We start from the raw sequence: 12,291 nt of genomic DNA, 5'->3' as shown, positions 1-12,291 counted from the left end.
TCTCGGAAAGTCGAATACATCGATCATTTTTATTTTTATTAGCAAAACTAAGACGGAGAAGAAAATCAAGAGAACGTCACAAGAATTCGTCAATACTTTCCCGAAAAATATTATTACGAATATTCAGACAACCACGGTAGCAGTAGAAAATTATAGAAGAGAGAATAATGATTTTACAGCGTTTCATAGTGATTTATCGAAGAAGGAAGCGAGTTAGATATAGATATATTAATAATATTTTAAACGATATAATCAATAATATTAAAAACAATATTTCTACGTAAGGATTTCATTTTAGAAATATTTGAAAAAGAATATACCAAAACAAAGATTCGAAATTTATTCGAGACCTTGGATCAATTAGAAGCGAGTTTAACATTTTCTCGTATTTTGGAATCCGAACAATGGCTACGATATTCCGCTTTAAAAGCACAAAAAGTTGCTATGGTCGATGATCTCAGGAAAGCTAATAAACTGAATAAAAATATGTTGAGTTAGTCGACACGTGTATATTGTGTAATAATAAGAAATATATTTTTCTTTTTACAATCGGTACAATTAACAGCTTTTTGTTAGATTTATTCAGACAAAGTGTAACGGACGCACGTATTGGAAATACGGATACCTTACCGGAACCTTTGAAAAGAGAAGTGCAACGGATTTGGCACAGAAAGTAATGTTATAAGATACGATCGATCGCGTATTAAAATATCTATTTGAACAATTCTTGATAGGTACGACGATTTGTTAAAGCAAAACGAACGACTAAAGAAAGAAATCGTTACAATGAACGCTCACGTCGAAGAGAAGAATAAACAGGTCAACGAAATTTCCAAACATTACCTCACGGAGAGTGATATTTACATCGTTCGCCGATGATGTCATTCGTTTGTTTTTTCGTAGATAGAGGTACTCGAACGAAAGTTATTGAATATGGCTGAAAATTTAATAGAACGCGAAGAAGCGATAAAGAGAGTCTGTACCAAATATTTGAATCTTAAAAAACGTAAGGACGAGGAAGAAGTTTTATTGAGAGGTTCGATCGAGACATTGCAGGTAAAATAAATTTTTATGCGATCACGTCGCGTTCGATTAAGGATAACGCTTAAGGATTGATTGTCATTTCTAAGGATGCGCTGCAAAAGGCACGTAACGCGAATGTTTCGAGCAAGCCCGAGATACGCCTTTCTTTAGGCAAAGATGCTCAATTGGCCATGGAGATACGACGAAGCGATCGCTTGGTATACGAGAACGCACTTTTAAGAGCGCATTTGCAAGAGGCAAGACGTGCATGCAAAAGCAGTAGAAGTAGCAGCGTCGTATCTTTACAAAAGGATTCCTTCAAAATATAATTTCTCTGCTTTTACATGCGTATCAATAAATCATTCTTCGGATATTATAATTGAAATTTATTGTTGCAACGGTGGTTCAGCTTTTTCTTTACGTATAGTTATAGATATATGTTTCTGTATAATTCATTATATCAGCAAATAATAACGTTACGCATAAGGTTTCTTGAAAATTGGATTGGCATTAAGTGAATACAGGTGCTTCGCTATATGAACAGCGAATTCGAAGACGGAAAGTCCACTTAGTGCGCTACGGCACTGGACTATCGTGTAATCGCTCTTTCTCATATTTCTCGTAAGTGAACAACAACAAAAATATTGTTATCTTGAATAAATACTCGACTGTAGCATGATAAAAAAAGGAGGTTGTAACATGATTCGTTTTAGATCAAAGATTATTATTTTCAGAACGGACAACAGGAGTAAGACCAAGAAGGATCTTGCTCGTATTGACTTTTGACGATGATTTTTTATCATTGATATCAGTTTCAACATCGACGATGCATTTTATGCTATTTAATTACGGTTTCTTTTGTCTCTTGACTCCCGTATTGATAATAGTCTTAATTCTGTTCTATATTTATCGTCGTATCGTCGAAGCGTTATTGAAGCATCAATTGAAGGACAGATTCGTTGGTCTTTTGGAAGGTACCGATTGCATTTGGGCTATAGAAGAGCCCTCGGCTCTTTCTGTCATAAATGTCCTTGTTGTTTTGGAGAAGGATCAACATCAAGTGAACGCGAACGTTCTAGAAAGCTTTAGAAATTTAATTAAAGAGCGATTAATCGGTTCAACTTTCGAGAAAATACTTTATCGTAAAAACAAAAAGTATGGATATTACTTCTGGGAAAGAGCAAAGGAGATCGATTTGAAGGAAAGAATCAGATGGCTCGAGCACGATCAAACGCGTTGCGATGGATACTGCGATGACATTTATAGCGAATCGTTGAAAAGAGTATTGGAAAAGAAGTGTAATCAACCGCTTCCTCAACACCATTCGACATCCTGGGAGATACTGATCTCAAAGAATTGTTCATGCGTCAGTCATCAGCACGTTCGACGTATGGAAGAAGGCCGCTCTATTCTGGATCGTGGAAGAAGAAACAAGATCAAGATCCCAGTTTTATTTCGTATTCATCATGCTCTCGGCGACGGACCTGCCCTGTTGAAGTTGTTCTTGGAAACTATTGCTGATAAACCTAACGAAGTCTCGACTATCCCAGAAGAAAAGTTCTCGTTAGGACGTCAAAGGAAGAACTGTGAAAGAACTTCGTTGAAGCTGCCTATATTTACTCACTGTGTGAAAAATTTCAATGTCTGTGAGCAGCCTTGTTATTCGAATAACGTACTTTCCGCGTGCATGCCCTTTGCCGATCTACAAACTCTACGAATCTTAAAGACGGTTGCACGGAATTATTTCAACGCGAAGATAAAATATTTCGAGCACGTTACGTTCGACGAATTGAAAAATGAAATGCAGATATTTCTCTATGAATGGTGGATAATTCTCAAGGAATTTTTGATTAAAGAAGTTTACGAAAAAGTTAAGATCTTTGGGAAAAATCTAGTTGTTTTTGTTCTAATGCCCTCGTATTTGATGGATCAAGCCATTCGCAGTATGGATAAGAAGTTCGTTAATGTTCCTCGAAATTGTACTTTTAATAATATATTGGAACAATTGCGTGCTATATTTCACATTCTTCTTATCCTTTCAGTTCCCTTCACGGATCAAAGTTGACTGGACAAAAAATTGTTACTTATTGGTCAGAAAATGATTATAGAAATCCAAGCCAGCAAAAACTTTTAACGAAAATCAAAGAAATAAAGAACATTACTGGAGCAAGATTTGTTGAAGTCTTGTTGGCAGCCTTATCTTCAAGTTTACACAAGTACTTTTTACGCGTACGTATCGATCACGTTCAAGTTTTGAAGCTCTGATTTAATATTTTATATTTCCAACGTACACGCAGATCAATGAAATTCCACCAAATTCACTGACAGTTGTACTGCCAGCTAAAATGGAAAATTCGAAAGAACGTTTGTCCAACGATATCTCGGTTGGCCTACTTCCTTTGTGTATTTCCGAGATAAATGGCAAAGTATATTCGAATTTGGATGAAGACTCAAGGACGATCGAACGTCTTCAAGAAATTATGAAACTTAATAATAAGCTTCGAGAAGATCTCGATTATTTGATTAATTTTTGGGTAATGAAGTTTTTCTCTGCCGTACTACCAGAAATATTGTTGAGACTGCTGTTAGAGAGTCATAGTACGATGGTTTTTAGCAATTTATCTGGATGTCAGGAAGTACATATTGTGGGCTGTCCCGTGAAAAATATCATATTCTGGATACCGAACAAGTAAAATTTGTCATTTTCATTAGGCTCTACGATCTTACGAATCCATTGTAATTAAGTTATATATGAATTTTCAGAAGTAACACAGGTATCGGATTTTCTCTCTTCAGTTATAACGAACAATTGCATTTATCCGTGGTAGCTGACAAAGCTTTGGTAAAGAATGAGAAGGTTTTTTCCAAAATATTAGGAAATACTGTCTATGAAATCGAACAACTTCATGAGAGCTTGACATCCACGCGTTTCTCAAAAAAGTTTCACTCCATTGGGAAAGCACCCATGGACAAAGGTAAATCATACTGATTACACATACACACACACACACAAATTAATTCTTTTTTTTTTATATCAATTGTACGCTTGTTAATCAATGCATTTTTCAGAAATCGGTGTGCCATGAAGCTATAGAGACTAATAGCGTCGCTCGCATTTTACCTATTCTGTAAACAAAAGCACATTATTTTTCATAACGCTATTTTCTAATGTAACATTTACGAAAAACTGATTTATTATTTGTTTAATGAAGTTTTATTCTTTCGTGTATATACAAATCTTACATACTGAAAAGTTTCTTTATGATTCATTATCTAAAATTAATAGAGAAATAGTGAAAATAGTAAGATGTTATTAAATATATAATAAACAAATACTATACATAAGAAGAAGTCTATAAAATATTTTACGACATACATACGTATTTTCATCAGTGAAAATTGTGCAACGTGGGATCATGAAAAAATATTGAGTACAAAAATATGACAACTTTTATGGTTACGTTGAACTTGGACTTTTTATTTTTATGATTAATTGTATATATTGTATGTATGTATGTATTTATAATTTGCAAGACTATCGATCCGACTTGAGAAAAAGAAACGGCCAAAAAACAATATCGAAAAGAGTGTTAAAAAAAGAAAATGTACTTCCACGACGATTTTTAGTTCTTGACGATGATTTAGTTGTCAAAGAGACTTTTGTTAACGGTGCCACTGAACTGTGAAAGTCTTTATGATTTTTTATTTTCTTCTCACTGCTTTGAGAACTATAATCTGACGATACATCGAAATCGTCGGAGCTTGTGTCGATATACTTGCGATGTTTCAAAGATCTGAATTACATTGAATCGAAAGAAAAAAAGAAAAAAGAAAGAAATGATAATCAGACGTATCGAAAGCGAATATTCCCTAAAAATTAAATTATACATTTTTCTTACCTTCTCCACTTGCTCGAAATATATCGTCTTTCCGGTGAACTCCTTGATTCGCTCAACGTGTCATCAATATCTCGACAGCTCGATTCTGGATTACAATCGTCGCAAGATCGATAGTTGTGGCTTTGTTTTAATCTTTGTAAAACTGTGAAGGTTGATGGATCACTAGCACTACCGATGATAGCAGGAGATGTTTCTGTAATGATCGTTTCGTCATTTGGCTCATGTTTATCGTTCAGAAATGTACATGAGTTTTGTTGCTTGCTTGAAACGAATCTATAGAATATATAAAAGTAAATAGACGTTTGGATTAACGCGATCACTTTGAAAGACATACTTTGGATAAGCGTGTGCCTTTAAGACTTCCTTTTTATGCGAAATCGAATCAAATGATTTTTTTGAGCTTGTTAGAGATAATCGCTTGACCGAATCATTACGAGATATTTGAACAACGACTGGTGATTTTATTACTTTTGCTCGTGGAATTTTACTATCCTTTTTTTGCGAAGTTGTTGACCTAGGACTTATACTGTCAAGATTCTTTTCATTTTCGCTTCTGTTTTTATCTTCAGAGCTGTCTCTCTGTGAATCCTCCTGTGTATCATCCTTTGCAAAGTTTTTCTACGCGTAAAAAGGATACAGTTTACGTGAAAATTAGTCGATCAAGTCGGGGAAATAAAGTTGTCAAACCTTGGAAAAGATTGGTGTCGATTCGCCCTCGGTAGAAGTAGTTTCGTTTTCCGCAGTTCCCTCTTCAACAGGAATACTATTGACTTCATCTTCCTTGTTTTGAGATTTCGAAATAGAAGTTGCTTGTGACACATTTTCCGTATTTTTCTTAGTCGACAATTTATTTTTCCCGCGTGTGTAAAGACCTTTCTTTCGTATGGGTAAGCCGGTATTAAATTTTTGCCCCAAAAAATTTGGTACGTCAGGTTGGCTGATAGCCGCATCGTAGTCGTATGCGATAACTGGTTTGACGTTAGTATTCTGTTTAGTTCTAGCACTGTTTTGCCGAGACGAGATAGATTTCTTTGTTTTTGGAATTTCATTTCGAACTTGTGTATTCATCGTTTCCGCGGCATGACGAAGACTCAAACTGTAAAATATGTGAAATTATAAAGAATGTAAAGATCGAGATGAAATTATTACTAGAGAATAACTATTGGTGTATACCTAGAGGTTACAGAATTTTTATTCAGTCGCTTCTTCGAGTCTTTCCGAATTTTTAATTTACTCCAAAATTTGAGTACACTTTTAAACCTTTTGCGATGGATCTTTGTAAGTGCACTATCTGTTTCATTCAAAGATTTCGTGAAATCTGCTTCCTCACTTAGCCATTTTGAAACACTTTTAGGCGTTGGTAAATGAGGCGATACTAAATAATTAAATTTATATTCGATATTTGGTTGAATGCTAAAAGGCGTTTTTCTTAAATTCGCCAGTATTTTTCCTTGATATGTTAAGCGTTCACATGTTCCAAATCTCCGCGAAATCGTGCTTGGACGACTTTTCTCCTTTTTGTATTGTCATCTTGAAAAACAAAGATGGTTTATTCAAAACTTCATGGTCAATGCGATTACACTCTTTATTTATATATGTGTGCTTATTGTAATTTTCTATGGAAATATGTTTATTATACTTTGCCAAAGACATATTAAAATTAAAAAAGTAATATTATAAATAAAAATTATGTAACATGGAAAAAAGAAGAAAAGCCGCATTAACATATATTTATTTAAATTTTCGTAACCCATTTATGCTTAAATACAGCCTCTAATAATCATATCGTTATCTGACACCAGGTCTATGAAGAAGTATGCGAAATACGAATCTTGATATCTTCTCGTAAGTTAGAAACATCAACGCCGCAGTTAAGACGGTCTGCAAAAGTTTTGCTTCCATTCCCTTGTACAATCCAAGTATGCCTTGTTTTCTAGAAAAATAAATAAATAAATAAATAAATAAAAAAGATACAGAATTATGATCTTTATCGTCAGATCTTGAACGATATTTAATTAGATTAGACAAAAGAAGAAAATATTATATAGGACTTACTTTAAAATATAAAAAAGAATTTGGATAGTTCCAGCATTCGGTGGTAAGTCAGGATACTTGTGTCCGTGCTATAAAAATGGCACGTATACGCGTTTACATTATATATGCATTATTAAAATTTAATTTAGTTTGTAATATAATATTGTGCTAATTACCCTCAGTTTCGTTTGTATTAGTTGTAAAGGATAAGTTAACGTCGTAGCGACCGTTTTCGCGATCGCACCAATAGCGAAAAAGACCCAAGCTGGTGGTTGAATGCCAGAAGAGGATGCATCAATTTTTCTCTTTATACTCTCGTATGTCATGAATTGAATCGCTGGATTTGCAACGAGAAGAAGACTCGGAAATGTACCTGCCCATAATTTTTCCAATCCTTCATATTTCCATATATGCAAAAGACCATCTGAAATAAATGAAACGAAAGTCGGTTTAGTCATCGTTACTTTCTTAATTGCAAAACTAACGTCCTATGTAGGACTTACGCAAACAAATTGGTCCTACGAATCTTTGTTTATTTTATTTTTGCATTTAGAGAATGCATTATCATTTTTACGCAATGAGATAATATAAGATTTTACGATTTTACCTACCATATAATGTGTTGTAATCGTTATTGTTCTTTTCGGTAACACTACCGATTCCTTTCATTTTCAATCTCGTATTAACTACCCAAAGGGGTGTCGTTGTCAGCACGTTGATCACACCTGCAAGAGAGAGAGAGAGAGAGAGAGAGAGAGAGAGAGAGAGAGAGAGAGAGAGAGAGAGAGAGAGAGAGAATGGTTAGATGCGTTACAAATAAAATTAATATCGTAAAAATTGTATAAAAGAAAAATATTCGTGATCGCACCTGCTATTGATGCTACCAAAAGATCATTTCCAGCTGTTTGATTTCTTCTACTTCTCAACATCTTCAAGCCATGAAACGTATAGAAATAAACGAAATTGCTGGCACAAAGACTTTGAAGAACGGGTACCATTCCTCGGTACAACGTATGCCTGAGTGTTAAATATAAAAGTTAACAACGAATTAATTTTAAATAAACGACTTTGAGACTTTTTGAAAATTCTCGTAGAGATATAAAACTACAAGAACGTTTCTGACGTATAACATGGAAATACATTTGATAATTAGTTACGGCAACTTACGGTCCTTCCTTCGAAGTTAGTTCACGTATCATCGCTAGTGTGTTCTTTGCTTCTCTATTCTCCTCCACTGTAAATATAAAAAGAAAAAGTTGAGTGTTTAACATTTCCTACTAAACATTTTCATATTGCATAAGCATTCATTTGCATTAGTGATAAACGAAATAGTACGGGCATTAAATCAGATTTTTCAAGTTCCTTACAAATAATACATTTGACGTAATCCTTCTTATTACTTAATCGTTATGGAAGCTTTTTTCAACAATTTTCCATAATTAATAAAAATCCGGAGGTCGAGTTAGAGCGATATTAATTTTTGTTATTTACTTTTACAACTACATAAATTATATTCGTCTTATCATTGGTTACGCCGACTATATTATTTCTATGGACTTCATTATCTATACCAAGTCTCATGAATTTTTCAAGAATATTATTTTTACACAGGTGGATTTTAGAACGGAAGGTCAAACTTCCGAAATTATTTATTCTTTCAAATCGAATTAAAAGAGGCAGCACGAAAAGTTTTGGAGTGTCTTTTTCTTTTCTTTTTTTTTTAACGAGCCATAAATAATCTCTTACGAGATAGAAAAATTAATATAATCATTACGGAGAATGAATCGCGAGAACATGTTTGTAGGTAACGTGATTAAAGTCTTACGTTGCAGTCGGCTTCGCACAGTGTCCAGCGGGAAGAAGGTTGCCATGGCGATAACGCTACCCTAAAGAGGAAATAGAAAAAATTGGATGAAGAAATACAAAAAGTAAATCATTGATTTTCGTCAGTTAGACAGATAGATAGATACTTGTCGAGTACTTACAGCCGCGCCTGATAATGCATGTACCAGACTATCGTAAGTGAAGATGCTCCTTCCAGTATTATTGCCGCCCATTTTGAAATGTAAAATTCAAAAAAAAAAAAAAAAAAAAAAAAAATAAATAAATAAATAAAAGCGTGGCAAAACAACGGTGGTCGGCAAAACGTCAATTAGGAAGACTTTCGAAAAATGGATGGTGCACTGGGGATGGTCTTTTCTTGAAGCTCTAGCAAAGGTGGAAAGAAAAATGAATTCTCATGATTCCTCCCTACTTTGCCGTCCGCCGCAATATCGATCGATTTTTTCGACGGGGAAAGCGCGTTCGCGCGTAAACGATAGGTCGAGCTGCGTCGATAAACGACGGAGTGCTGACTTCGACGAGTCCGACAATCGACCAACTTTGAATCCTTTGCTATTCGCTTATCTCCGAAAAGAAAAACAATTGATGTATTTTGAAACGTACGATATTTCGACGTCAACGAAGAACGCGAAGCGGCCGTTCTTATGTAAGAGAAATCCCACTCGCGAGAAACCGTGCGCGCTCGACGACGGCCTTCGTCTTTCTACGAGTCTGTTGGGCTTCGGCAGCAGTGTCGGCTCTAGTCGGGTGGGTAAAATAAGGGGAGCCCCTTAACGTCGCTTGACTACTTTTTTTCGAACGTACGGAGGAGAAAGCGATCGTTCGAACGAATACTAATATACATATGTAGAGAAAATTCTTGTTTGCACGCTTATAATTTTTTTCGTATACGTATAAATGATTTTTGCATTTGACTTTACGAATGTTTAGATTTTCGATCAATGCTTTGAGAAAGTACTTACGTATCTGGCGGTTAAAAAGAAAATCGTTAATTATCGTTGATAGATCGAATTCTTGTATCGCATGTTCCACCCGATATAATTATTATCGGTGGGATGGAACGTGTCACGCTTGCGCCTTTCCTCTCTCTATTCTAAATTCGATGATTAGATGGCGAGGCGCAGATGCATGTCCTCTGCTATGCGCGAGATTAATTATCTAAACGTACGACTATGGTCGAAGAAGTTGTTATTGTTATTTGCTTCAGCAGGTCAAACCTCGGAGGTTAGCTATTTTTTACATTCTCTATAGAATATAACCTTGAATTGCGAATCAAGGAAAATAACGAATTGTAATTTCAACGTCGTGTTTAAGAAATGGTCGATCGGTCGAACGTAAACTCGATGATCCATCGTACATATGTATATCACTTAATACAATCGTTTCTAATCATTAATACGTACATCGATCAATTGTCTAAATAATATGGAACATTATTTTAATGTAAGGTTAACGATAGCGACATCTTTGAAAGTATCGTCGAAACATAAATCTCGGGGACTTTATCGCGTGTCGTTAAAAGAAGGTTACGTAAACTATTATCGATAAGTTCATTGGAGAATCGCACGATAGACGGCGTTATAGAAATTTTTATATTTGAGAGTAGCGCATTTAACGGTCCTTCGTTCTAATTATTTCGAAAATAGTAGAAACGATAGAAGCCACCGCGACTTAATTGCGCGATAATTATTAAATTCGAATGGATGCTCGGGTCGAAAGTTTTTTTAACGAACGAGGAAACGACGCGCGTTACTAATCGTAAGAACGCATTTGTCCGTTGCAGTAATCGATGCGACGCATCTTCGAGGTTAATGGTTGCGATCTTCAAACCGTCACTTTGATTATCGGCTCTTGAAATCAGCTTTTATCGGTGAGTGATAAGATTTCTATTTCTACGTCTTTGAACTTGCATATTTTCGATATGCGACGCAACGATCAAATTTAAACGCGAAAGTTTAGAAATATGAACGGACGAAGGATCGACATCGTAGAAAAGTCAGCGTTTGGGTATATACATAAATTATTAAAGCGTGCTTTGGTCAGTGACGTCAGCGATGAAAATTGATAGGAAAATTGAAGGAAGAGTTTGCGTTAGTTTCGATTGCGTTGACTTTGGCCGGTCCGAAATTCGTAGCCAAAGTTTTCGCGAAAGTTTAATTAAACGTTTTACGTCTATGAAATTTCGTGGAAAATCGTTTGCCCCCTTTTACGGAGGGTTCTGTCCTTATGGAGATCGCTGAGTCATCGAATAGGACGAAAAATATATCGGCGATTATAATTCCATGAGGCTAACTAACGATGAGAATAACGATTGCGAACTTTTGAACGTTATATTGCGTGCGAACCGTAGTCAAAAAATTATTACAATTTGAACGAAGAGATTAATTGGCTGAGGGATAATGGAAAGAAAATTGATACGCGAATAACAGGATATAATCGCTTTACCGGAAGTCAGAGTTAACGCAAGTTCGTTATAAGCGAGTTTATTAAACTGGATTAAGACATCGTACGTCGAGCAGTCCCCCTTTCACGATAAATATCCCTTCGCTCGGTGGCTCCGATCGAATTGGGGAAAAACAAAAAAAGAAAAGAAAAAAAAAAAGAAATGAAAGAGGAAAAGAAAGAAAAAATTCGCTCGTGGAAAAAAGAAGTTTCAATGGTCTTGGAGAAAATGTTTTTATTTCATACAAAATGCAAGCACTCACGCGGACGATCGCGATCGGTCGATTCTTATTCTTGTCTTCCCTTTTTTATTCTGTTCTTTTCTCAAACTCGTATACGGATCGAATCTGAGAATCGCAAAGTTTTCTTGCGACATACACATAAATGCAAGATATGTAGGTGTATACAGTAAGCAGAGTAGACAACAAGTATCTTGGATCTTCCAGGTAAATCGTTTTCTCCTGTCTCGATTGTATTATTCCTACGCGTACCAAAACGTTGAATATTTTCGATCGAGAGAAAAAATCAATTTGGTATCTCGAGTTTACGGATCCTTTTTGGGATCTTTCTTATCTCGAGAACAGGACTGTTAACGCCTTTTAATACGTTTGATCATTTTTATGACACGTAGAAAAACCTTCGAGTTTACCGGACGATCCAAGTTATCTTATTTCCTTTTCTCACAAACATGTGTCGATTATATGAAACCATTAAAACGTTTGCGTTTTATATTAGATTCTTTATATGTAACACAGAATAATACAAACCATATCCTATGCCTCGAGGATCTCCATAAAATTACAGATGCGGATGCGAAAGTACGAGAGTCGAGCGTCGACGACGAAACGAAACGTAAGATACTTACGTCGAACGGATATAGAAAGGGGCGAAAGGGAACGTATATTTATAGTAGAGCGAGAATCGAGATTATAACGTAATCGAGACGAATCGAATACGAATTATATCCGTCGTTTTATTCGAAGCGGATATCTCTAATGTATTCCTAATTGTTATTTAATCCCTTCTAATCGAAATATCTTTGGCCATTGTT

At 35.4% G+C, this 12,291-nt stretch overlaps 5 protein-coding genes across 10 annotated transcripts in view; 3 read left to right on the top strand and 2 right to left on the bottom strand.

Annotated features, from left to right (window-relative positions):
- Nucleotides 1-255: 255 nt before the first annotated feature.
- On the top strand, nucleotides 256-1,710 carry LOC122628466 (the record flags this gene model as incomplete). The annotated part of the gene is made up of 5 exons (XM_043810816.1): nucleotides 256-493; nucleotides 577-673; nucleotides 735-819; nucleotides 904-1,056; nucleotides 1,131-1,710. Coding segments are annotated over 5 exons (795 nt in total), but the record flags the coding sequence as incomplete, so codon positions are not given.
- On the top strand, nucleotides 1,396-4,490 carry LOC122628304. 3 transcript variants are annotated; one of them, XM_043810489.1, is made up of 6 exons: nucleotides 1,396-1,644; nucleotides 1,758-2,979; nucleotides 3,066-3,252; nucleotides 3,321-3,557; nucleotides 3,638-3,712; nucleotides 3,787-3,866. In XM_043810489.1, exons 2-6 carry the CDS (start codon nucleotides 1,850-1,852, stop codon nucleotides 3,790-3,792), a joined length of 1,635 nt encoding a protein of 544 aa, XP_043666424.1. In that variant the 5' UTR covers nucleotides 1,396-1,644; nucleotides 1,758-1,849; the 3' UTR covers nucleotides 3,793-3,866. The 3 variants fall into 3 exon arrangements, with proteins under 3 accessions (XP_043666424.1, XP_043666407.1, XP_043666415.1); XM_043810472.1 differs by adding an exon at nucleotides 4,093-4,490 and having other exon boundaries at nucleotides 1,403-1,644; nucleotides 3,321-3,712; nucleotides 3,787-3,998; XM_043810480.1 differs by adding an exon at nucleotides 4,093-4,490 and having other exon boundaries at nucleotides 1,403-2,979; nucleotides 3,321-3,712; nucleotides 3,787-3,998.
- Nucleotides 4,491-4,558: 68 nt separating this feature from the next.
- On the bottom strand, nucleotides 4,559-6,541 carry LOC122628369. Its single transcript, XM_043810613.1, has 5 exons — nucleotides 6,096-6,541; nucleotides 5,610-6,018; nucleotides 5,257-5,540; nucleotides 4,923-5,195; nucleotides 4,559-4,817 (listed from the first exon to the last, which is right to left on the bottom strand). Exons 2-5 carry the CDS (start codon nucleotides 5,988-5,990, stop codon nucleotides 4,559-4,561), a joined length of 1,197 nt encoding a protein of 398 aa, XP_043666548.1. The 5' UTR covers nucleotides 5,991-6,018; nucleotides 6,096-6,541.
- A 97-nt stretch (nucleotides 6,542-6,638) lies between these two features.
- LOC122628384 (peroxisomal membrane protein PMP34) lies at nucleotides 6,639-9,519 on the bottom strand. Its single transcript, XM_043810643.1, has 8 exons — nucleotides 8,942-9,519; nucleotides 8,782-8,842; nucleotides 8,124-8,190; nucleotides 7,825-7,973; nucleotides 7,568-7,681; nucleotides 7,133-7,380; nucleotides 6,978-7,045; nucleotides 6,639-6,855 (listed from the first exon to the last, which is right to left on the bottom strand). Exons 1-8 carry the CDS (start codon nucleotides 9,011-9,013, stop codon nucleotides 6,711-6,713), a joined length of 924 nt encoding a protein of 307 aa, XP_043666578.1. The 5' UTR covers nucleotides 9,014-9,519; the 3' UTR covers nucleotides 6,639-6,710.
- Nucleotides 9,520-10,395: 876 nt separating this feature from the next.
- LOC122628217 (myocardin-related transcription factor A) overlaps nucleotides 10,396-12,291 on the top strand; it is a 184,641-nt gene continuing 182,745 nt past the window's right edge. For 3 of the 4 annotated variants that reach the window (XM_043810348.1, XM_043810326.1, XM_043810345.1), the window contains exon 1: nucleotides 10,396-10,668. The gene's annotated coding sequence lies outside the window, so the exon portion shown is untranslated. The remainder of the gene's footprint in view (nucleotides 10,669-12,291) is intronic. The other variant, XM_043810358.1, reaches the window with a different exon arrangement.

This window comes from Vespula pensylvanica, chromosome 1 (genome assembly GCF_014466175.1).
Source record: "Vespula pensylvanica isolate Volc-1 chromosome 1, ASM1446617v1, whole genome shotgun sequence".
Classification (NCBI taxonomy): Eukaryota; Metazoa; Arthropoda; class Insecta; order Hymenoptera; family Vespidae; genus Vespula; species Vespula pensylvanica.
The sequence above is the reverse complement of the archived record's forward strand: the minus strand, read 5'-3'. Positions and strand labels throughout refer to the sequence as shown.

Excerpts from the sequence above, each read along its gene's own strand:
- LOC122628304 (XM_043810472.1), top strand. The coding sequence starts at position 1,850 with ATGCATTTTATGCTATTTAATTACGGTTTCTTTTGTCTCTTGACTCCC. Across the intron at positions 2,980-3,065 it reads ATTCGCAGTATGGATAAGAA|TTCCCTTCACGGATCAAAGT; the intron begins GTTCGTTAATGT and ends TTATCCTTTCAG. Across the intron at positions 3,713-3,786 it reads ATATTCTGGATACCGAACAA|AAGTAACACAGGTATCGGAT; the intron begins GTAAAATTTGTC and ends ATGAATTTTCAG.
- LOC122628369 (XM_043810613.1), bottom strand. The coding sequence starts at position 5,990 with ATGAATACACAAGTTCGAAATGAAATTCCAAAAACAAAGAAATCTATC. Across the intron at positions 5,196-5,256 it reads AAGGCACACGCTTATCCAAA|ATTCGTTTCAAGCAAGCAAC; the intron begins GTATGTCTTTCA and ends TATATTCTATAG. Across the intron at positions 4,818-4,922 it reads ATTTCGAGCAAGTGGAGAAG|ATCTTTGAAACATCGCAAGT; the intron begins GTAAGAAAAATG and ends AATGTAATTCAG.
- LOC122628384 (XM_043810643.1), bottom strand. The coding sequence starts at position 9,013 with ATGGGCGGCAATAATACTGGAAGGAGCATCTTCACTTACGATAGTCTG. Across the intron at positions 8,191-8,781 it reads TGTGCGAAGCCGACTGCAAC|TGGAGGAGAATAGAGAAGCA; the intron begins GTAAGACTTTAA and ends TTATATTTACAG. Across the intron at positions 7,046-7,132 it reads TAATACAAACGAAACTGAGG|CACGGACACAAGTATCCTGA; the intron begins GTAATTAGCACA and ends CCATTTTTATAG.